This window comes from Macrobrachium rosenbergii, chromosome 37 (assembly GCF_040412425.1).
Source record: "Macrobrachium rosenbergii isolate ZJJX-2024 chromosome 37, ASM4041242v1, whole genome shotgun sequence".
NCBI classification, from domain to species: domain Eukaryota; kingdom Metazoa; phylum Arthropoda; class Malacostraca; order Decapoda; family Palaemonidae; genus Macrobrachium; species Macrobrachium rosenbergii.
In genome coordinates, this window is record NC_089777.1 from 23,584,037 (window position 1) to 23,606,621 (window position 22,585).

The following is a 22,585-nucleotide window of genomic DNA, read 5'->3' on the forward strand; positions in this document are numbered from 1 at the left end:
GGATTGCGTTGGAATTCAATATGAAGCCGCATTTTACCAGAGAGAGAGAGATTTGAAATCGCTATATTATTGTTTAACAGGATCTGTGTAATGAAAATCTAGCTCTCATATGAATATTATGACCGAGTTTGCAGATAGAGAGAGAGAGAGAGAGAGAGAGAGAGAGAGAGAGAGAGAGAGAGAGAGAGAGAGATTTGAAACCACTATATAACCCAACAGGATCTTTGGAATGAAAATGTAAATTTCATTTGAGTATTATGATTGATTTTGAGAGAGAGAGAGAGAGGAATCTTTATAATTACCTTCAAGTTCAATATGAAATCCTGTCTTTATATTGTATTTCTCACAAGGCTCAACTTCATATACAATCAAAACTTCTATAACTTCTATTTGTATTTGAATAAAAAAAAAAAACGAAACTTTGTATGGAGCTTTTGCATATTTGATCTGATCGGCATATTTTTTCGGTGTTTGATAAGGACTTATCAGGGGAATAATTGAAAAAAAATTGGTTAAATTCCGAAGAACCTGAAGAACATTATTTTACGTTCTTTTTTAATCTGTAATTTCTTATCTTCATTTTTCATAATTATTTACGTCTTTAGAATCGTATAAAATGTGTTTTATTGAACAAACAGTATAAAGCTTCCAAAACATGGCTCCTGTGCATTTTATTGTATTTTGATTTGCTCCAGTGTAGTCTTGTAGTTTGAATACATGGTAGCAATATGTCTAGGTAAAGGAAACCTGTTTTACTTTATAGTGTTTTATTTTTATATATAGAAAAATAATTTGTTGCAGTTCAATGTCCTCTCTTTTTGCTCGCAGTATGCTTGTAAATGATCTAAATGGTCACAGTTGTATTATTCTGATAAAGTAATGTGTTCTTTTGTTTCTGGTGTCAGTCATGATTATATTCCTGTCAGTGGTAAGCTGTTTTTTTTTTATTTATTCAAGTCTGTTGCTATTTATTTTTTGCGTAATTTTACTTTGACCAGTAAATTCTAGTGATAGTGATTAATTGTCAGTGGTAGTTATTATTTAAAAAGTGATGATTCTTGATATATATATTATATATATATATATATATATATATATATATATATATGTGTGTGTGTGTGTGTGTGTGTGTGTGTGTGTGTGTGTGTGTGTGGGAGAGAGAGACTTTGTTCGTTTTCATTCGATCATTGTGTTCCTCTGCCCTTTCCTTTGAAATTGCTCTGCCATTTAAAAGACGGCATTGAGCAAGTGCCATCACCCAGCCGTTTCACTTGATTCGTCCTCCACTGAGCTACACAGCGGCTTGATGGTCGGGGAATCGTCGTGAAATAGCACTTGCAAAATTGAATATCCAGGTACTGCTTTCTTTTAACACAGCCGTTCCCGTTGATTTATCTTTTCATTATTAATATTGTCATGATGTGCTTCTATTACGATGAGGATTGTCACTGTTGCTTTCATGTTAATATTTGTGAATTGCAAGGGTAGGCAAGCAGCGTTGAATACTGGGTTACTTACTTGGATTAGTTAAGGGATAAATTATTGAAAGAATTTTTTTTTCTGAGATTTATTGTTGTTGTGGTAATGGCCGTCATTTAAAACTCGCTTAAGGTAATTTTGTCTCGATTTAATGTCGGTTTACTACATGTGTCTATGGTATTTTGTATCTCTCTCTCTCTCTCTCTCTCTCTCTCTCTCTCTCTCTCTCTCTCTCTCTCTCAGACATAGGGGAAACAGCAAACAGTATTAGATTGATTAGGGATTTACTCTTATGAAATTCAAGGCTGATAGAAGTTTTGAGACGAAAGATGAAAATAATAAAAATGCCATTGTAAGCAACGTTTAACAATTGTATCACTCTGGAAAGTTTAGCAAATTTCTTTAGTGACCACATCAGTTTCTCTCTCTCTCTCTCTCTCTCTCTCTCTCTCTCTCTCTCTCTCTCTCTCTCTCTCTCTCTCTCTCTCTCTCTCTCAGAACTCACCCTTAGGGACGTCCTCTGTCGTCTTGTGGCATCCCCTTGAATTTATCCCACTGGCCTGTCGCCAATAGGACTTAATCTTCAGAATCCCGTCGGTGACCATAGTTTTTGTGACGCCAGTGTGCTCTTCAGTTATCTTTCACGCGTGATTTATATGGTACTTAGGACACGGGAAGATTATTCGACTCATTTATACGATCTAGTTCTCCCGGGTGTTCAGTGTTTTCCTGGATATTTATGAGAGATTTGTTGTTTTAGTCTTTGTCGTGAGAATTGAATTTTCATGTTTTATTGTCTTTGATTTGATTGATTGTGACCAGGAGGTTAGGCGCCTCTTATTTATAAATGGCGTTCTCCCTCTTGCTCTTGTCCGCTAGAGTTTCTTTCCTCTGTGTTTAGATTTAGTTTATACATTTTTAATTATCTTTGTGGATTATAGAACTTGTCGCTTTTCAGTTATTATTATTTTCATTACAACAATGCAATTCGCGTTGAGAATGTTGGGAGGGAGACATATCTTAAAAACTACCAAGGCTAGACGGCTGCAAATTGGTATGTAGATCATCCGCCTTCCAATCATCAAACATACCAAATTGCAGCCCTCTAGCCTCGATGGTTTTTATTTTAAGGTTAAAGTTAGCCATAATCGTACGTCTGGCAACGCTATAGGACAGGCCACCACCTGGCCGTGGTTAAAGTTTCATGGACCGCGGCTCATACAGCATTATAACGAGATCACCGAAAGATAGATCTATTTTCGGTGGCCTTCATTATACGAAGAAACTTCGGCGCATTTTTTACTTGTTTTGTTGTCAACAAGATTACGCAAACATTTGTGGATTTTTATTTTTACAAATATTTTAGCAAAGTGGGTCTTATGATTAACCGGAAGTGATTAGATTTTTGGGAGATATCCGGATTCGGATGAGAGAGAGAGTGTGTGTGTGTGTGTGTGTGTGGGCGGGGCGGACGATTACGGTCGTCGAACGGTCTTAGTTTTCTTACGGTTTAGTGACAAGCATTGACTAACGGTAAGAGAATGACTTTCAATTTTTGTAAGAAATACCACACATTGTGATTTCCTGTATGTGTCGTTGACATGTGTTCAGAACTGTGATGTTCATTTAATGCATGAGTAGTTTGAACGCTTTTTTTTTTTTTTTTAAACGCCATGTGTTGCACTGTAATGCTTACAGTGCAACACATGACACTGTAAGCATTACTTAAGGTTCTTCGCAGCATCCGTTCGGTTCCTAGCTGTAACCCCTTTCATTCTTTATACTACACCTCCATTCATATTATCTCCCTTCCATCTTACTTTCCACCTTCACCTAATAGTTGTTTCATATTGCGACTGCGAGGTATTCCTCCTGTTGCACTTGTAAATTTTGTATTCTCAGTTTCCCTTTCAGCTGCTGAATGACCTGTTAGGTCCCAGCGCTTGGACTTTGGCCTAAATTTAATATTCCATTCCATTCCAGTAGTCGGGGCAGTTAAATGACCCTGTCTGCAGTAAGCAAGGGAACAGATGCCCTTAAAAACAATCTTGAAATTTCCAGATAAAAAAAAACTACAATTTGGAAAGTGTTGTGACCAGGTTTTAGTTTTGTGTTAAAGAATTCTGTTGTGCCGGCTTTGTCTGTCCGCTTGCACTTTTTTCTTTCCCCAGTTTTTCTGTTCGCCCTCAGATCTCAAGAATTGCTGAGGCTAGAGGGTTTCAAATTGGTATGTTGATCATCCACCGTCCAGTCATCAAACGTACCAAATTGCAGCCCTCTAGCCTCAGTAGTTTTTATCTCATTTAAGGTTCAAGTTAGCCATAATCGTGCTTCTTGCAACGATATAGGAAAGGCCACCACCAGGCCGTGGCTAAAGCTTCATGGGCTGCGGCTCATACAGTGTTATACCGAGACCACCAAAAGATAGATCTGTTTGCCGTGTCCTTGATTGTACTATGTACAGAAAACTCGGTTGCGTCGAAGAAACTTCGGAGCATTTTTTTTACGTTTTTCATCTTGCTCTTGTGACTACAGGTTTGTCTCGACCCAAGTCATCTTGCCAAGGTGCATTTTCAAAATCACGTATAATTTGCTCTACAAAATACACCTCACTTCCGTTGTTCATGCCGCTAACTGCACGTTATTACCCCTTTCCATCCTGAAGTTAAGCTTATTACCCTTCATATTTCACAGCTTTCCTTCCACCATCTGCCTTGTCAGAGGGCCAAGCGTAACTCCGGAGGCATGCCTTTGATCTTAGTGCTCTGCATTAAGCGTCCTTTCGTGGGTGTAATTAGAAACTCCGTCGGGTTATTTGCAATTTTCATGCGCTGTTTAACCTGTCACCTTGCGCAGGTAAAACGAGTGCACCTTTGTACTCAGTGGATGATATTCATTTGAGAATAGAGAGTTCTTCTTCAGTATTTGCGTTTAGTAACTTGAGTTTTGTTTTTTATTTAATGACTTGACTCCGTATTATGAATCGATATTTAGTCTTTATCTCTTGGTTTCAGTCGTATGCTCCTCGTATGTTCGCATGTTCAACTAATTAATTGGCCAGTGAATGTTGCTTTCGAGATATTGGTTTTACCGAGTATTTATCTGTTTAAAGCCATGACAGTATCACACAAATTATATATGTGTATATATATATTATACCTTTACAGTTTTTTCTTAATATGCCACATCCCAATTTGCTTCGCAAGTGACCCCTTCTTTTTTGATATTATGACCTCTTCTGCCCTTATTTTTGTGGGCATCTCTTTCCTCTCCCAAGGACACGGTCCATTTGTTGTCACTCTCCACCGCAGTTCACGTTTCCCAACAACTTTTTCTCCTCATCTCCTGTATCCCTTCAAAAGTGACACCAAAGTTTTCTCCGGTTTTCTCTCCTTATCTCATTTTTATGTTAGTGCTTTGGTTAATCTGACATGCATCTCTCCCTTTCAAGTCTGTCACTTTTGCGCTGATATTTTTTTCAAACCTTTGTGAAGTTGATTAATTTTTTTTTTCAGGGAAGATATTCTTTTGTTGTTCCACCAACGGAGTTAGGCGGAAATTATATGTCCACCCAAGTCTGTGTATTTTCTTTATTTATTTTGATTTATAGACTCACGTTATTCATGAAAAAAAGGTCATGTCTGTGTGAATGTTTCTCACATAAATCAGTAAATCATGGTGCGGTTTGCGGTTCTTTCTTCATAACTTTCTGTTGTACTTGAAAACATTATGCATGTAAAGTTGTCTGGTTTCCTGTTATCAAATTCAACCGTATATATGTTGGATTTTATCGTCATGTTTAACTTTGAAATGAGCAGAATCTAACATTTCTCTGACTTTCCTCTCAAATGCTGGATTTACGAATATCAAACATGTATTCTTGTATATTTTGACGACTTGAGTGATCCCAGTGCATTCTGAGTCCTGACAAATTATTACATCGAATATGCAAATATCATATAAAATTTCACAGTATATGGTTGTTACAAGTGACGAACGTTTATTGTTCTTATACAGGATGGACGATGCATGGCGCATGTGAGGGTCAAAATTAATGTTAGGAAAACTCGAAACGTCGTAGAAATCACCTGAGTAATTTAAAGGGTCTTACGTTTGCGGTGTTCTTAATATTATAAAGTGGATATCGGATATATTGATCTGATTTTGTGTTCAGTTTACGGAAGAGGTTCAAGTTAAGGCTTTGTTTTTTATCGAATGTTTAAGGTTTATGGTGAGTGTTCAGATTTTAATATTAATTATGCTTATAAGTTTTGACAGGAGGAAGTTTATATTAAATAAAACTGTTATTAGTTTTAAACGATGATACAAAATCATACCTCAAGAGGCAAAATTCCAAATAAGGAAAATTTAACAAGTAGCGTAATTCGAATGAGAAGGATTGCAAAGGAGTTAGTCAAGAAGTGTCGATAAAATATTCATTTACAAATATTTTTTTATGCGGGGGACACAGTGGGTTACAGCACGTCTGCATCTTGACCAGACCTGAAGGTAGAAACCTAAACAAGAGGAGAGGAAAAGTGGATGAGGCCTAATCCCGATGGAACCTTTTGGTGTTCCCGAAAATATTTGTTGAGCAGTTTGTGTGTGTGTGTGTGTGTGTGTGTGGGGAGGGGTCCGGAAGGGGAAATATCGAGATGGGGGAGGGGCTGGAAGGGGAAATATTGACGGAGGAAATTGGTCGTTATATGGATTACGTCTGTTTCCTCTGTATTTTGACGAAATTGAACGAAAGATGTGGGACTGGCATACCGTGATTATTCATTGACTTAATTAATTTTCAGTGAATTATGTCTGGAATGTTTTATCTCTCCCATAAAATTCCTGGCCTAACGGTTGACTATGTGAAGGAGGTGGGTTTGTTTCAGTAGCATTAAGCCTATTTGTATGCAGATAAGGGAAGGCATGTTTAAAAAAATTATAAAAAGGTCTCCTACACGTATATCATTCCCATCTGGGGATTTGGTTGCTAGATTAACCACTGCTGCTGAGGTACGGTTCCACGACACCGACACACGATCTACTACCTGTTGGGGAGAGGGACCACACTTTAGGAGAATGGTAGGGGGCATGGCAAGGGGGTTTGGAATTGGCTTTTTCGATTTAGAGCCCAGAGAGCCCCCGTACTTATGGATATTGTATGGTCGCTCACTTGCACGAAGTCGGGGTCTCTCTCTCTCTCTCTCTCTCTCTCTCTCTCTCTCTCTCTCTCTCTCTCTCTCTCTGAGCCGATCTGATTTTACGGTTGTTTTACTTCGGGTATGTAAATTTTAAGTGTCGCGTATGTTGATTTTTTTTTTCCTTTAATCTCTCGCGAGGGGATTGGCTCTGTAATTGTTGAATGAAATTTAGTTAAGTGCTTATATATCCCTAACTCAGTATAGGTGACTTGATCATTTCCATAGGCCAGGTCTGTACGTTATTTTCCAGATATTATGGCAAGGCGTCTTTATAATGAACTGTTGGTTTTTAAAGATTGCAAAAATGAGTAAAATTGGCAAAACTTGTACACTGAAGTATTGTATGAAAACATAGAAACATCACGTCTTTTTAATCCTGCATGACGCCATATAAACAGTGCTATCTATCTGTATCTTATATATATATATATATATATATATATATATATATATATATATATATATATATATATATATATATATATATATATATAGTATATATATGTATGAATCTAAATTACCGTACACTTTAGTTGTCACATGCTCTCGATCAATATAACAATTACTTATCTCGAAATTCGATATATATTTAGAAGGCAGCTTTAATTTGTGCAGCCGAGGTAATTGCATTATTATTATTATTATTATTATTATTATTATTATTATTATTATTATTATTATTATTATTATTCAGAAACAGCCCTCTACGTACTGAACAAGCTCGCAGGGGCCACCGGCTTGAAATTCAGGCTTCCAGAGAATACAGTGTCCATTTGAAAGAAGTAACAGAAGGTAATAGAAAATACAGAAAGAAGAGATAACTTATGAAAAAAAGTAAATTGACGAATTGATAAATAGAAAAATATGTAAAAAAAAATGTAAAAGAAAATTTATTGCCTGCCACCAGGTAAATCTATGGACAGGCACGCATATGACGTTGAAAAGTGACTGGCCGGATCGGCCTTTTACAATACCTTTTAACTGCCCACTCACCTGTGCTGTGAATTAATGATTCTGTGATTCCTGGAAAAGCTTCATTATCCACACCTCATTTTTTTCCCCCTCGTTGGCACAGGTGGGTGTTAATGCCATGGGCTCAAGAGGGTTGGGTATTTTTTTTTTTCGCTGCAATGGGAAAAGTTATTTTGTTTATATTTTGTATTTTTTGTACCTTTTAGAGCATGCGTAGTTGAGGCTGTTAGAGGCCAGGATTTGTGCATAAAGTACTCTCTCTCTCTCTCTCTCTCTCTCTCTCTCTCTCTCTCTCTCTCTCTCTCTCTCTCTCTCTCTCTCTCTCTCTCGTAAGGGAGTAGTGCCGTCAGTGCACTTCACGCGGTGCACTGAAGGCATTACTTGAGTCTTTGCAGCGTCCCTTCGGCCCTTAGCTGCAACCCCTTTCATTCCTTTTACTGTACCTCCGTTCATATTCTCTTTCCTCCATCGTCTTTTCCACCCTCTCCTAACAATTGATTCATAGTGTAACTGCGAGGTTTTCTTCCCGTTACACCTCTCAAAGGTTTTACTGTCAGTTTCATTTTCAGCGCTGAATGACTTCATAGCTCTCAGCGCTTGGCCTCTCTAAATCTCTCTCTCTCTCTCTCTCTCTCTCTCTCTCTCTCTCTCTCTCTCTCTCTCTCTCTCTCTCAAGAATAATTGCTCCATTATAAGATATAACCTTGATTATACATGGAAAGGTAGATCGCTGGGCTTTAATATCTTGATAGCAGGTAAGTTTATACTAAGAATGCAAACCTTTTGGGAGAATATTTTGACTGAAGATCAATAATGTTATGTTCTGCTAGTAAAAAAAAAAAAAGTGTTTCAGTACTTTCTGATGTGCGCATTTGATTAGGATGAGCGATAATATTAATTTGAAAGTGTTCTTAAATATTTTCTTTTTTTTTTTTTACAGGTAAGCTTCTCATGAGGGTTGATGGACACCGTCGCTTTATGTGTAAGTTTTAGCCATTCTTTCAATTTGCAAGTAACTTAAAAATAGTAGTATATTATTACTTTTGAAGATGCTATGATATTCACACATGGTTATTCATCGCGTAGGTAGAGCTTTGGGAAACCTTTCAGGGAAAACTGGTGATCAGAGCCAAGATGTTATTTTTTTTATCTGGTTATCTGTTTTGTGCGTTTATTGTTTTAGGACTTTTTTATATTTTTTGTTAGAGGATTGTTGTGCTCTTTTGAAAATGGTTTATCAGGTTCATTTTAATATAATCTGCCATTGTCGTCATTTTCGTTTTAATGAGTTTTTCAGGTGCACATTTTTAACTCTCTCTCTCTCTCTCTCTCTCTCTCTCTCTCTCTCTCTCTCTCTCTCTCTCTCTCTCTCTCTCTCTCTCTCTCTCTCTCTCTCTCTGTATTTACAAGTCATCTCCCTGATCATTCTCGGGATCTCGTACCCGCGAATCAAGGGTCATTAATATTGCAATTGTAATTATGCTAATTACAATACTTGGTATGAAGTCGTAATACTGCATTTGCCTATCAGATTTTTTTTTTATCCCGGGAGCCATGTTAAATGAACATTGTCAATAGTCATCAACTGTCTTCTGACGGTGACGCAATTGTGGCCAAAGCCGAATTACTATTTCTGTCTTAATTGGCATTAGCAGGACCCCGATCTGCAGTGTACGGAATGATTTTCGTCTGGTAATGAGGCTGGATGTTTTCTTCAGTAGCTGATCGAAGCCTCTGTGTTTACAGTGTTGGTTTATTTTTTTTTATAGCGCAATTAACTACCAGTATCGCCTTCACTGAAATACATTTGTCCCTGTTACTTGGAAGTTACGAGTCATATCCTTTAAAGTATATCGATCTGTTGTTATTTAGTGTGAATTGATAATAAATTTTTCTGTGATTAAGCTACGCCAGACTGTGCATGTTCAAGTAAAGTAACTGTGTGTATATATATATATATATATATATATATATATATATATATATATATATATATATATATATATATATATATATATATATATATATATATATATATATATATATAAAAGAATAACTATATACACCCTTTTGCTAATATACATTAGACTATGTTATTACCATTACTGATACGTTTTCTAAATTACGACGCTGGCTTTTGTTCTTGTTTCATTTTATGATTAATGCCTTCACTCACCTACATCGTTATATATAATTCCGTCTTATATATAAATTCCTTAATTTTTCTCTATCACGTTTTCAAGCAAATATACCCGAACTGGATTAGTCCTTTCAGCATCAGCAGTAAATTGACTTCCCCCCCCCACCTCCCTCCCCCTACCTCTTTCTCTTCATGACCACCCGATCAACTTTAAGACTGGGTTTGGCCATTATTAAATTTTCATTTCGGAGATAGCGCTGTAAGCGTTGCCAGTTAAACTGTCATTTTAATCGATTTATTGTAAATTGTATGACCGCAAAAGGAGCCAAAGGATTATTGGGTTTTTTCCGGGTGGAATGGAAGGAGTTGGGTACGTTGGTATATACGAGTCTTAACAGATTTTCGTACGAGTTCTTATAGAACTTAGTCATTTTGACATTAGGTACAAATATACATATGTACAAATGAGAATATATGTGTATACACATACAAACATATATATATGTATACACATTATTGTCATCGGTATGTATGTATATCCTGAGATATTTTATATATACACATGTATGTATACATATTTGTGTGTATGTAAAATGTCTCAGGATAGTTTATTTTAAAGCTTAGAAATCAGGGCTGGTTTTTTTTAATGTGTGGAAACAGAAACGAGGAAAATGCTTCTAAGTACATTGAAAAGAGGTAAGTCAAAGGATGAAATAGAATGAAAGATGATCCGCTTGCTGACTCATGGTTTCGTGACCCGAACGTGTACAGAGATGGCTTTAGGTTAAGGGAAGTCTTACGGTCAAGGTGCATTTGAGGACAATGCCGAAAGCAGTAGAGGTAGTACAGCCAGATGAAGGAGGATTTTAATGAAGCTAAAATGAATTCGCGCTTGAAGTAAGAGCATTATCATTTATTTCGAGGAAAGTCTCGCATGCGATTCTGTCAGGAAGAATGTATATGGTGTGAAGAGTCTGTGCAGATGAAGAAAATATATTCAAGTACGAATAAATCCCACTTAAATACTCTTGGGGGAAATGCGTGCGACATCTAAAGGGCACCCCCTGCTTCGTAAGTAGCAGATTCAGCCAGGCACGTGGTAGAATCATTCCAAGATATACTACAATTCATTTCTTGGTCAAAAATGTTGATAGATTTGAGGGGTTCAGTTTCCAAATATTCAAACATAATTACATATGTGGAAGAATGAGACAAAGAAATGAGGAAAAAATTTGGAGTTGGAGTCTTTAAAATGAGCTAATTTTGTTTCGCCCTCGTCTAAAGTACTTCCGAGATAAGCATTGATATTATTAGACGATAGGGGAAAGGGGACAGTTTGTGTAGAGTAGAATCATCTGCACACGAGTAGGTAGGGGAAGATGACACTTGAACTCGCCCCAGTGGAAATCGTACTGGTAATTGGAGAGAAGCCCTTGAGATTCCTAGCGTTCTAGATGAAGGGTATTGATTAGGCTTTAAGAGCTTCCGGAATGGTAGAAGTAATTATAATGGGACCAAATTTGGAACGAGATAATTACCATTTTGTAGGAAGACCCTAAACAGTGACAAAATACTCGAGGTAGCTCATCCTCAGACTCCTTGAGAAAGCAGATATAGATGATTTGAGATCCATAGCCTCTTCTTCTTGCCGTAGATACGAGAAGTTAAGAGCTGTCGTACGGAAATAATACGATACGAAAGTTATACGATACGAAAGTTATACGATACGAAAGTTATACGATACGAAAGTTATTCACGGGGGTGTGATGGTGTAGGGGAAAAAAAAATGACTTCAACTTCAGGAATCAAAGGTGAATTAGATGAATTAAAGGTAGTTTTATAGAGATTTCACAAAACAAAGTCCTGAGAAGTCCATAAAACGATAAATAAGCCTCCCACATTCTTTGCTTTTGGACTGTATTGATGGCATCCCTTATTCTTCTCTACTTGGGGGTAAACATTTCCTTCCTTTTCAGGCTAGCGACTTCAAGATCTCTCTCTCTCTCTCTCTCTCTCTCTCTCTCTCTCTCTCTCTCTCTCTCTCTCTCTCTCTCTCTCTCTCTCTCTTTTTTATATATTTTTCTAAAAAAAACACCAAAATTTTAAGAAAAGCGGGAAATGGGATAGCACACAATAAAAGAATAAAGTACCAAAGTAGCGTAGAAAACAGAAAATATCTCTTTTAAAACAGAGAAAGTTTGAGAGGGAAAGCGTGTCGAGTGGGTAGAACAGCCTTGAGTGGGTAGAACAGTGCACGCCATTGTGTCTTAATTTTTATTAATATTTTCAGCTGCTCCTTATGTATGTTTTTAGTTATTGATTTTATTTTTATTTCAGTATAATTCGTTCTTTCCATAGGTCTGTTTGTATATGGGGTATTTCATTCTGTGGACGCTTTAGCGAGTTGCCTTTTTGACATAATAATAATAATAATAATAATAATAATAATAATAATAATAATAACTTTGAGAAGGCTACGATTATCTATTTTTTAGAGCTGAATTTTGCTAGAGAGCAAGAACTATCATTCATCTTCTTTCCCTCGCCGTCAAAGTCTTTGTTATAGGTCACACGAAGTTGAAGTTGTACTTAACAAATTAAGATAAAAAAAAAAATAAATAAATAAGCCAGCAAAGTTTATAAAAGTTACCAGTTCCAATGAAGATTGTTCGATCGCCTAACAAAACTCATGTAACTCCTCTTTGGTCCAATAGATTGTTCGATCACAGAACCAAATACTGTACGTTTAACTCCTCTTTGGTATTTCTGTGCATCTTTGTTTTCAACACATCGTTTCCCCAATTTTTGTTGCACGGTACTCTGTTGGTTTCTACCTCGGGTAGTCCGGACAAAGAAAGTCATCGTTAGAGCCGGATGTATATTGTTTTTGTGCTAACGGTTATTTGTTTGGTAAATATTTAGAGACACATTTTGAAACGTTACCGTTGGAGTCTTGGCCACTCTGGTTTTGTACAGGTAGTTTGTGGGTGTGTTGTTTTCCTGGAGAGTCAGTTTTGAAAGGGGGAATTTCCAAGCGTGATATCAGACATTTGTTCGTTTTTAAGATAATTCCTTCATTTAATGTCGAATTTGCGTTTGTAAAATGTGAATGCTGAATGAGACGTCACATGAATACGTTATAAATACCACGACTTGTAGTCGCTCTTAATAATCTGACATTACAGGAATTAAGTTATCGTAAGATTTAATATTTAAATGTATTAGTTGTATTGCACGTTATAAATACCACGACCTGTAGTTGCTCCTAATAACCTGATATGCTAAAAATTAAATTATCGTTAGATGCAGATGCATTAGTTGTATTGCACAGGTTATCACGGTCATGTAGACACTCCTTTGAAATTGGGAATCCATAGAAAAACGGGTGTTTGTATATTTTAACACATCCTGTGTGACTTATGCACTCATATTGTGGTAACTATTATCTTGTAAAATTGCCAAGGTCTCCTAAACCTTGCAGGCTCGGGGGTCATAATTATGTCATATAGCCAATAGATCAAGTATATACACTGTTAAGCGTCTTTGCAGCGTCCCTCCGGCCCCTAGCTGCAACCCCTTTCATTCCTTTTACTGTACCTCCGTTCATACTCTCTTCCATCTGAATTTTCGCCCTCTCCTAACAATTGATTCACATTCTGTCAATTTACGTTTCAGCGCTGAATGACCTCATAGGTCCCAGCGCTTGACCTTTGGCCTAAATGCTATATTTTCTATTCTATCAAGTTTATGGGTACCCTGCTCTCTCCTGGGGACGCTTCAAACGTCACATGACTTGACTGCGCCTTTGTGAAATAGAATGTTTGAAAGGTGAAATTCTCTCCCGCGTTTCGTTAAATTATTTGCAGGCTAAGCTTCGCCCGGTGGAGTCAGGCAGGTCATTCAAGGGGCTATCCTCAGGCAGGGAACGTTTCCCCTTCGGAGGGTCCGTTTCAAGGCGGAGTCTTTTATCACTTTCTGCCGCTTCTTCTTCCCTGGTAAGTGGGAGGTGGATTGGTTGATTACCTCTCACTTTGCAGTTTGGAGAACGGTGTGTTGTGAATTGTGTGTGTGCGTGTGCGTGTGTGTGTCTGTGTGTGTGTGAGAGAGAGAGAGAGAGAGAGAGAGAGAGCGGGATATGTCAAGGTCTGTCTACTGTGCAGTTTGGAGAACGGTGTGTTTTGAACTGTGTGTGTGTGAGAGAGAGAGAGAGAGAGAGAGAGAGAGAGAGAGAGAGAGAGAGAGAGAGAGAGAGCAGGATATGTCAAGGTCTGTCGAAAAGAACACACACACACACACACAACACACACACACACACACACACACACACACATACAGTTCATCCAGAATTTATCAGAACCGTAATCACTCTCTCTCTCTCTCTCTCTCTCTCTCTCTCTCTCTCTCTCTCTCTCTCTCTCTCTCTCTCTCTCGAGCACCTCTTGCTAGGTGAAACTGCATGTTGAAAAAAATATATGAGCATGGGTGTGTGCGTGTGTGTGTGGGTGTTTTTGAATCATTAAGCTCTTTGTTCCTTAAAGGCATGACAAGCATAATATGGTTTTTGAGTGGAGTGAGAATGAGAGGAAGAGACAGATGAATAGATGAATAAAAAACTGGTCCACTTTTTTCCAAATAAAATCTTTCTATCATTTAAGGGCGCTGTAACCTTTTATAATTATCTGTCGAGAGAGCGAGAGAGTTCAGCTCAGCTTCTGAAACGTTTTCTCGGAAATATTAATAATGTCTTTGCAATATTGACATCACAAAGAAAGATGAAGCTCCCTTGAAGGGTTGATGTAATTATCACACGAATAATGTGATACGCCGAACTTTATTCAGAGTAATGAATTTTAAACCCTTCTAACGGGGTCAGGATTTTTTCCCTTGTTTAAATTGCATAGTAGATTTCAAGAGTCATCATTACTTATATTCAGTAAGATCTTCAATATATTGTAGTAAAAATACACATATGAAGTTTTTTCTTGATTTTTTTTATCATCGTTGAAAGGACGAAGGTATTCCTTTACAATAAAAAATGATCTTTGTCAAGAATCGAATATTTGAAGAGATTTGTAAATCCTTGTAATATTCATTTTTTGTAACTACTTCTCTGATGCGCAGAAGATTATAGGTGACAGTTGGAAGACTTTCCGACCTGAAAAGGTCGCTGTAGGCTTTGAATATATATCGTCCACGTTTCACTTCTGGAAACAAACTTCCTGGCGATATTACGACTTTCATACCACTTGCCAGTTTCTTGTTTTTCATTTTCTCCCCCTCTCCTGCTTACAGAGAAACTTTCGGATGCAGTTGAGGCGAGTTGGAAGTTTTCCAGATGGATCGGTTGTGCCCCGATACCTTTCTCTCTCTCTCTCTCTCTCTCTCTCTCTCTCTCTCTCTCTCTCTCTCTCTCTCTCTTGTGTGTGTGTGTGTGTGTCATTGCAGTTCAAAAGTCTCTCTGTGCTATGCACTACTTAGTATTTTGTAACTAGTTCAAATAATTTGCGCACATGCATTACGATTCCAGAGTTGTAGATCCAATGGAATTTGATATTTAATAACATTTATGCAATTGGGTCTGCCTCCAGTTTCTGTAGTTTCTCATTTCCGTAGAAACATCAACATTTTTCATAGTTTTCCCATTATTGCATATACCATCTTTAGTAGTCTTGGCTTCCGGGCCTCATGTTGGCTGGTATTAAACCTCAAAGGTGGATTACAAATTTCATCTCTCTCTCTCTCTCTCTCTCTCTCTCTCTCTCTCTCTCTCTCTCTCTCTCTCTCTCTCTCTCTCTCTCTCTGTGTGTGTGTGTAAGGTGTTAGATCTATTCCATGCTTCTTACATTCAGGCTTTACATTCATCTGTGCATGAGTTGTCATGGCAAGACTGAAGTTATATTATTTTTCCCTTCCGTAGGGGGTAGTGCCATCAGTGCTCCTTACTCGGTGCACCGTAGGTATTACTTAAGGTTCTTTGCAGCGTCCCTTCGGCCCCTAGCTGCAACTCCTTTCATTCCTTTTACTGTACCTCCGATCGTATTCTCTTTCTTCCATCTTACTCTCCACCGTCTCATAACGGTTGTTTCATAGTGCAACTGCGAGGTTTTCCTCCTGTTGCTCCTTTAAAACTCGTGTCCTCGCAGTTTCCCCTGAATGACCTCATAGGTCCCAGTGCTTGGCCTTTGGCTTAAATTTTATACTCCATTCCAGTCCTGTAATGTTCCATTTATGGACCATTTATTTTATTGCACACATTTCATCAGGCTAAAATAATAAGTATTTTAACTGAAAAGAAAATATTCCCATCATCGTTCTTTGTGCGTTGGGTGGGAGAAGCCAGCCCTCGCCGCGAAGTGGATCTGTGAAATGAGGTTCCAGCAGAAGTTTGGCATTCACGAATCTGCTGCCTTGCAAAAGTGTCTCATTTGATAAAGTTGCGCGCGTTAAAGGCATCTGGTTTCGCGAGGAAGCCGCCTCTTCCACGGAGCTCGGCATCGAACGAACTTGCGAGAGCAAGTCACTTTCATGCAGAGAATCCGCACGTCAGTAAAATGTTTAGTATGAGGTAGGTATAGGACCTACCGGATATATTGATATTCAAATTACCGGAGATTTGATTGGAGAAAAAAAATCTAAGGGAATTGCGCATGGATTTTCATTCTCCGACAGTTGGTGATGAGAGGAAATATCGATTAAGGTAAGAAACGATTTTCATGCTGTAATTTAATGTGAAAGAAAAAATGAAAAAATTGATTGAAAAAAACTCGCACATAACAGAATGAAGCATCATAAGCATTTTCCTTCTTTATACCTTCTGTTTAATATTGCATATCAGGGATTACCATTATTGTCTGTACGCTTATCATCTCTTCAAGGATTTTTTTGTTTTCTATAAAAGAAAACTATTGAGATGGCTTTGTCTGTCCGCCCTCAGGTCTTAAAAACAACTGAGGCTAGAGGGCTGCAAATTGGTATGTTGACCATCCACCTTCCAATCATCTAACATACCAAATGGCAGCCCTCGAGTCTCAGTATTTCTATTTTATTTAAGGCTAAAGTTAATCATGATCGCACGTCTGGGAACGCTATGGGCCGCGGCTTATACAGCGTTATAGGCTGTACAGAAAACTCGATTGCGCCGAAGAAACTTCCGCGCATTTTTTACTTGTTGTTTTAGAAAAGAAAATGTTGGGCCCTTAAAATATACCACAGGGAAACTTGCCATTCTCGCTAAGTTGTAGAGAATTTGTAGAAACGTCTTACCCGATTGCTGACTAAATGTTTCAAGTTTGGTAGATAAATGTGACCAGTGTGTCTCTCTCTCTCTCTCTCTCTCTCTCTCTCTCTCTCTCTCTCTCTCTCTCTGCAAAGGAAATTTCGTTGTGAAACCCACGACTCACGAAAAATACCTAAACGAAAATCCGTGCGTCAGATCTCTCTCTCTCTCTCTCTCTCTCTCTCTCTCTCTCTCTCTCTCTCTCTCTCTCTCTCCAGTCACAGACAAAACCCCAGTAAGACTTCATATCAGAACCAAAATCAGAGTTCAAATCGAGTCGAATCTCTCTCTCTCTCTCTCTCTCTCTCTCTCTCTCTCTCTCTCTCTCTCTCTCTCTCTCTCTCTCCACTATTGTAGTCACAGACAAAACCCCCAGTAAGACTTAATATCAGAACCAAAAATCAGAGTTCAAATCGAGTCGATCTCTCTCTCTCTCTCTCTCTCTCTCTCTCTCTCTCTCTCTCTCTCTCTCTCTCTCTCTCTCTCTCTCTCTCTCTCTCTCTCAGCAAGAATAGAGCATCGGCATCTAGAAACCTTTTGCAATATCCTCCCGAAGTTCGTTCGCGGCGGTCGCGGTGACAAAATACCGGAAGACTCTTAGCAGACTCCATCAGAACTTACTGATGGGGGAGAAATTTTTTTTCGGCCTACCTTTTAATATCCGGCCGGAGACGAGCCGCGGCAGGCCTGGTCTTGGAAGTAGGTCAGTTGGAGATTTTCAGTATATCCTGTTTTCTTTTTTTTTTTTTTTTTTTCCGGGAGTAGGCCTACTTGGGTGGGAACCGATCCGAACGCCTCCCGGATTTAGTCCTTGTCTTGGAGGGAAGAGGGAAAACTAGTGGGGCTTAATCTGATTCTAAAGGAAGTGATAGGCCTACCGGGCCCTACTCCTTGATATTGGGGGCCGACTGTACAGTAGATGGGAATTAAAAGGCGGTATGGAGGTTTTGTGTGTGTGTGTGTGTGTGAGAGAGAGAGAGAGAGAGAGAGAGAGAGAGAGAGAGAGAGAGAGAGAGAGAATAGGGAAAAATAGAAGGGCTTAATATAAAAATGTGATAGTCCTACTCCTTGAATTTGAGGGTCATCTGTAAATAGGAATTAAAAGGCGGTATAGAGGCTTGTGAGAGAGAGAGAGAGAGAGAGAGAGAGAGAGGAGGCGTTACTGTAATCACTTGACACCAAAGTCAATGACTGCCGTGATGTGTAAGACGAATCAGTGAGAGGTTGTTAAATTCCGTTTCAAGTGATCGCTGAAGTATTGCGGTGAACCATAGGATTCCACGAATAGCGTCATCTTACTGAAGTATTTTCTCTCTCTCTCTCTCTCTCTCTCTCTCTCTCTCTCTCTCTCTCTCTCTCTCTCTCTCTCTCTCTCTCTTTTGGTTTATGGTAGTTGCCAAGGCTTTTATTTTTTTATTCAAACGGATTAAACCTGCGGTATTATTATTATTATTATTATTATTATTATTATTATTATTATTATTATTATGAAAAGGTAGTCCTTTGCTATATATACATATAGAGCAAAGGTCTATCCTTTTCATAATAATATGTGCTGCGAGGGTTATAAGGTACAGTAATGACTGCTTTAATACAAACGCATGCGCGCACACACTATTTATATATATATATATATATATTATATATATATATATATTTTATATATATATGTTTATAAATATGTATTTTTATATATTTATTTATATATACAGTACAGCAATTATATATATATATATATATATATATATATATATATATATATATATATATATATATATATATATATATATATATATAAAATGGGTTTGCATGTGCGTGTGCGTGCGCACGCGTTTGTATTAAAGCAGTCATTACTGTACCTTATAACCCTCGCAGCAGGTCTTACGAATCAGGAAAATGGGTCACAGTGTGGTCCTGGAAGCGGCTGTCTCCCCCTCTCCATTCCAAGTAGAAGCCCCCTTCCCCCACCTCCCCCTTTCCCCGAAGTGAGTTTTGTTATCCTTTTAAACGAAGTTAATTAACTCCTGATAATGGACTTCTCGAAAATGTTTTCCTCTCACGTGCTCTCGATATCTTAAGGCTAAGAAAGTTTGAAGTGATCGAGACTTTTTTTTTTTTTTTTTTTTTTTAAGAAAAGTTCTGCCAGACTTTTGACCAATCAGAATATTTCGTACTGATGGAATCATTAGGGATTTTTTTTTAATAACTAAATTAGATAGGCGATCAATGTTCGAAGCGTAGTGGAATCGTTTGAAGTGAGGTGATTAATTAATTAGTGTGGATTTATTTTAGCGGGGATTCACTTGCAGGCGTCTCAGTTCGTGGGGTGAGTCCAGAAGTCCATACCAGGCCTCTTATACCTTTAAACATTAAACAGTGTGTCAAATTAACGGGTCGCCATAAGGCAAGGGGGGCGTGCTGGCTTAAAGCCAGCTTCATCTTAAACTAATCAGAATATGCTTTCACATTTAGTTAATTTGAACAGTGACTGGGTAATGTCGGTGGGTGAATAGTGACTGGGTGATGTCGGTGGGTGAACAGTGACTGGGTGATGTCGGTGGGTGAACAGTGACTGGGTGATGCCGGTGGGTGAACAGTGACTGGGTGATGTCGGTGGGTGAACAGTGACTGGGTGAAGTGACTGGGTAATGTCGGTGGGTGAACGGTGACTAGGTAATGTCGGTGGGTGAACGGTGACTGGGTAATGTCGGTGGGTGAACAATGACAGGGTAATGTCGGTGGGTGAACGGTGACTGGGTAATGTCGGTGGGTGAACAGTGGCTGAGTTATGTTGGTGCGTGAACAGTGACTTGTTGATGTCGGTGGGTGAACAGTGACTGGGTAATGTCGGTGGGTGAACAGTGACTGGGTGATGTCGGTGGGTAAACAGTGACTGGGTGATGTCGGTGGGTAAACAGTGACTGGGTGATGTTGGTGGGTGAACAGTGACTGGTAATGTCGGTGGGTGAACAGTGACTGGGTGATGTCGGTGGGTGAACAGTGACTGGGTGATGTTGGTGGGTGAACAGTGACTGGGTAATGTCGGTGGGTGTTTGTGTCTCTGTACTTTTTGTATTTATTAATTTTAACCAAGTTTTCAAATAATTGCCGAAACCGAAACTTACTAGGATATATTGTATGGTAATTGCCAAGGTTTTCAAAGCACCGTAGGATACAGGGCATCATTATTAAGATTTGTCATTATTGTCAATTTGAATTTTTAGAAACATAATTCCTCTGGAAGCTTCTTGATTTTGGAGAAGGCGGCTGATGCCGTGCTAATGGTAATTAAAGCAGGTGATTTCATACGAAAATGGCATAAAGCTTAATATTCTTAACGGATATTTTATGTGGGAGTAATTTGGACTTTTCCTTCGTAAACATCCTGTTTACTCTCTTTTTTACAACTTCAAACGTTCTAGTTCAAAGTAGTACGCAAGACTGAGAAAAATATTGCAAAGAAAGTAAATTTCTCCAGGATTATTTTCCAGCTGTAAAGTCACTTAAGAGTTGTAATTGGAACGTGACGAAGTCATGGCATTGTTATTGCAGTTTTATTTAATTTTAATAGAAAATAATTCTCTTTTCCTGAAGTCATAGGCTGCATTATCACTCACTGGTATTTAGGAAAACGTACGCATTCAGTCGCTTAATCTGTTGAAGGGTCTTAATGTCGAAAGAATTATTTATTTTACGTTCAGCAGTTAATTTTTCAGGCTCTACCAAACTTTGTTTATAATGACTGTTAATGGATAACTTAAGCTTGTTTCTCTGTAGTGTTTTGGCTTAAATTTAAGCCTTGATTTGTTGGGATTTTGTTAATGTGTTTCCTGGAAAGGCACATTTACGGCGTCTTCTTTTGTGTTCATTATTATTATTATTATTATTATTATTATTATTATTATTATTATTATTGTTGTTGTTTTTATTATTATTATTGTTGTTGTTGTTGTTGTTGTTGTTGTTGTTGTTACTACTACTACTACTACTACTACTACTACTACTACTACTACTACTACTACTACTACTACTACTACCGAGCATTCTTATGGGACAAACAAAGAAATATAAACTTGCATTGCAAGAATCCACAAAGTTCGAGTGGTCGTGAATGCAAATGAAAAAATTAACAAAAAAAAAGATTACCATTTTTATCATTCTGCCTGAGCACATTCGTCCAGGGAAAGGAAACCCATAGGAATGAATACCGGAGATAGCTGACAATTAAGTCCACTGGGAATCGAATCCCTGCCGGGGCCATGATAGATGGGGTTTCGAAGCCGGCGCGATGGAGAGAGAGGGCCATTAGGGCACTAAATGTTCATCATGGATGGATTCGGATGCTTTTAGGGCGGAATCCCCTTCTGGAAGCAGAAGGGGTCCGCTGAGCGAGGTGGGATTCAGTCCCCGTAGGTCGAGGGTCCATTGAACCAGGTTTATTCATGGTCAGTATTCTGGGGTCGGAGGCTTTACAGCAAAGTTATGGGAATCCTTAAATTAAGGTATTAATTCTGGACCGTTTTTCATGATCTTATGCTATCTTTCCTTGTCTATCTCCGTAGGGGGGTAAAGCCGTCAGGTGGTGCACTGTAGGCATTACTTAAGGTTCTGTGCTGCGTCCCTTCGGCCCCTAGCTGCAACCCCTTTCATTCCTTTTACTGTACCTCCGTTCATAATCTCTTTGTTCTGTCTTACTCTCATCCCGCTCCTGACATTTGATTCATAGTGCAACTGCGAGGTTTTCCTCCTGGTACACCTTTCAAACTTTTTACTCTCAGTTTCCTTTTCAACGCTGAATGACCTCATAGATCCCAGCGTTTGGCCTTTGGCCCTAATTCTGTATTTTATTGTATTTCTTTGTCTAGTGAAATATATTTTTGGCAGATGATGGAGCCACATGTTTAATAGTGTTTCGACATTTTGGGGCTGGAGGCTGTACAGCAAAGGCATTGGGAATATTTTTGTGTGTATATATATATATATATATATATATATATATATATATATATATATATATATATATATATATATATATATAAATTTCTGACTCACGTCAGGATCAGAACTTCTCTCAGGTGGAACTTAACCACTGGGCTTTCCAAGATGTTAATTTCTTTCCACACGTGATTGTTTTTGATGATTTCTATATATATATATATATATATATATATATATATATATATATATATATATATATATATATATATATATATATATATATATATATATATATATATATATATATATATATATATATATATATATATATATATATATATATATATATTAGCTATCACTGATCAATAAAATATATTCTTGGCAGGTGATGTAGCCGTAAGTTATATAGTTTTTTGCTGTTGTAGTCAGTAATGTCACTACTAAAAAAATTTTTTTTTTTTAGGTGATCATATCATAAGGTTCTGGGTAGTCTTGCCATTTTACACCAGCACGCGCCGCAGGGAAAGCTGTAAAATTGTCAGCTTACGTGGTAGTCAAATTTATTGGTCTGTGCTGCTTACA

At 38.0% G+C, this 22,585-nt stretch overlaps 2 protein-coding genes across 2 annotated transcripts in view; one reads left to right on the forward strand and one right to left on the reverse strand.

Annotated features, from left to right (window-relative positions):
- cyst (rho guanine nucleotide exchange factor 18 cysts) overlaps positions 1-22,585 on the forward strand; it is a 1,099,804-nt gene that overhangs the window by 281,236 nt on the left and 795,983 nt on the right. The gene's annotated exons all lie outside the window — the stretch shown is intronic.
- On the reverse strand, positions 19,515-21,766 carry LOC136825182 (placenta-specific protein 4-like). Its single transcript, XM_067081208.1, has 2 exons — positions 21,730-21,766; positions 19,515-20,131 (listed from the first exon to the last, which is right to left on the reverse strand). The coding sequence occupies exons 1-2, from the start codon at positions 21,764-21,766 to the stop codon at positions 19,515-19,517; spliced, it is 654 nt and encodes a 217-aa protein (XP_066937309.1).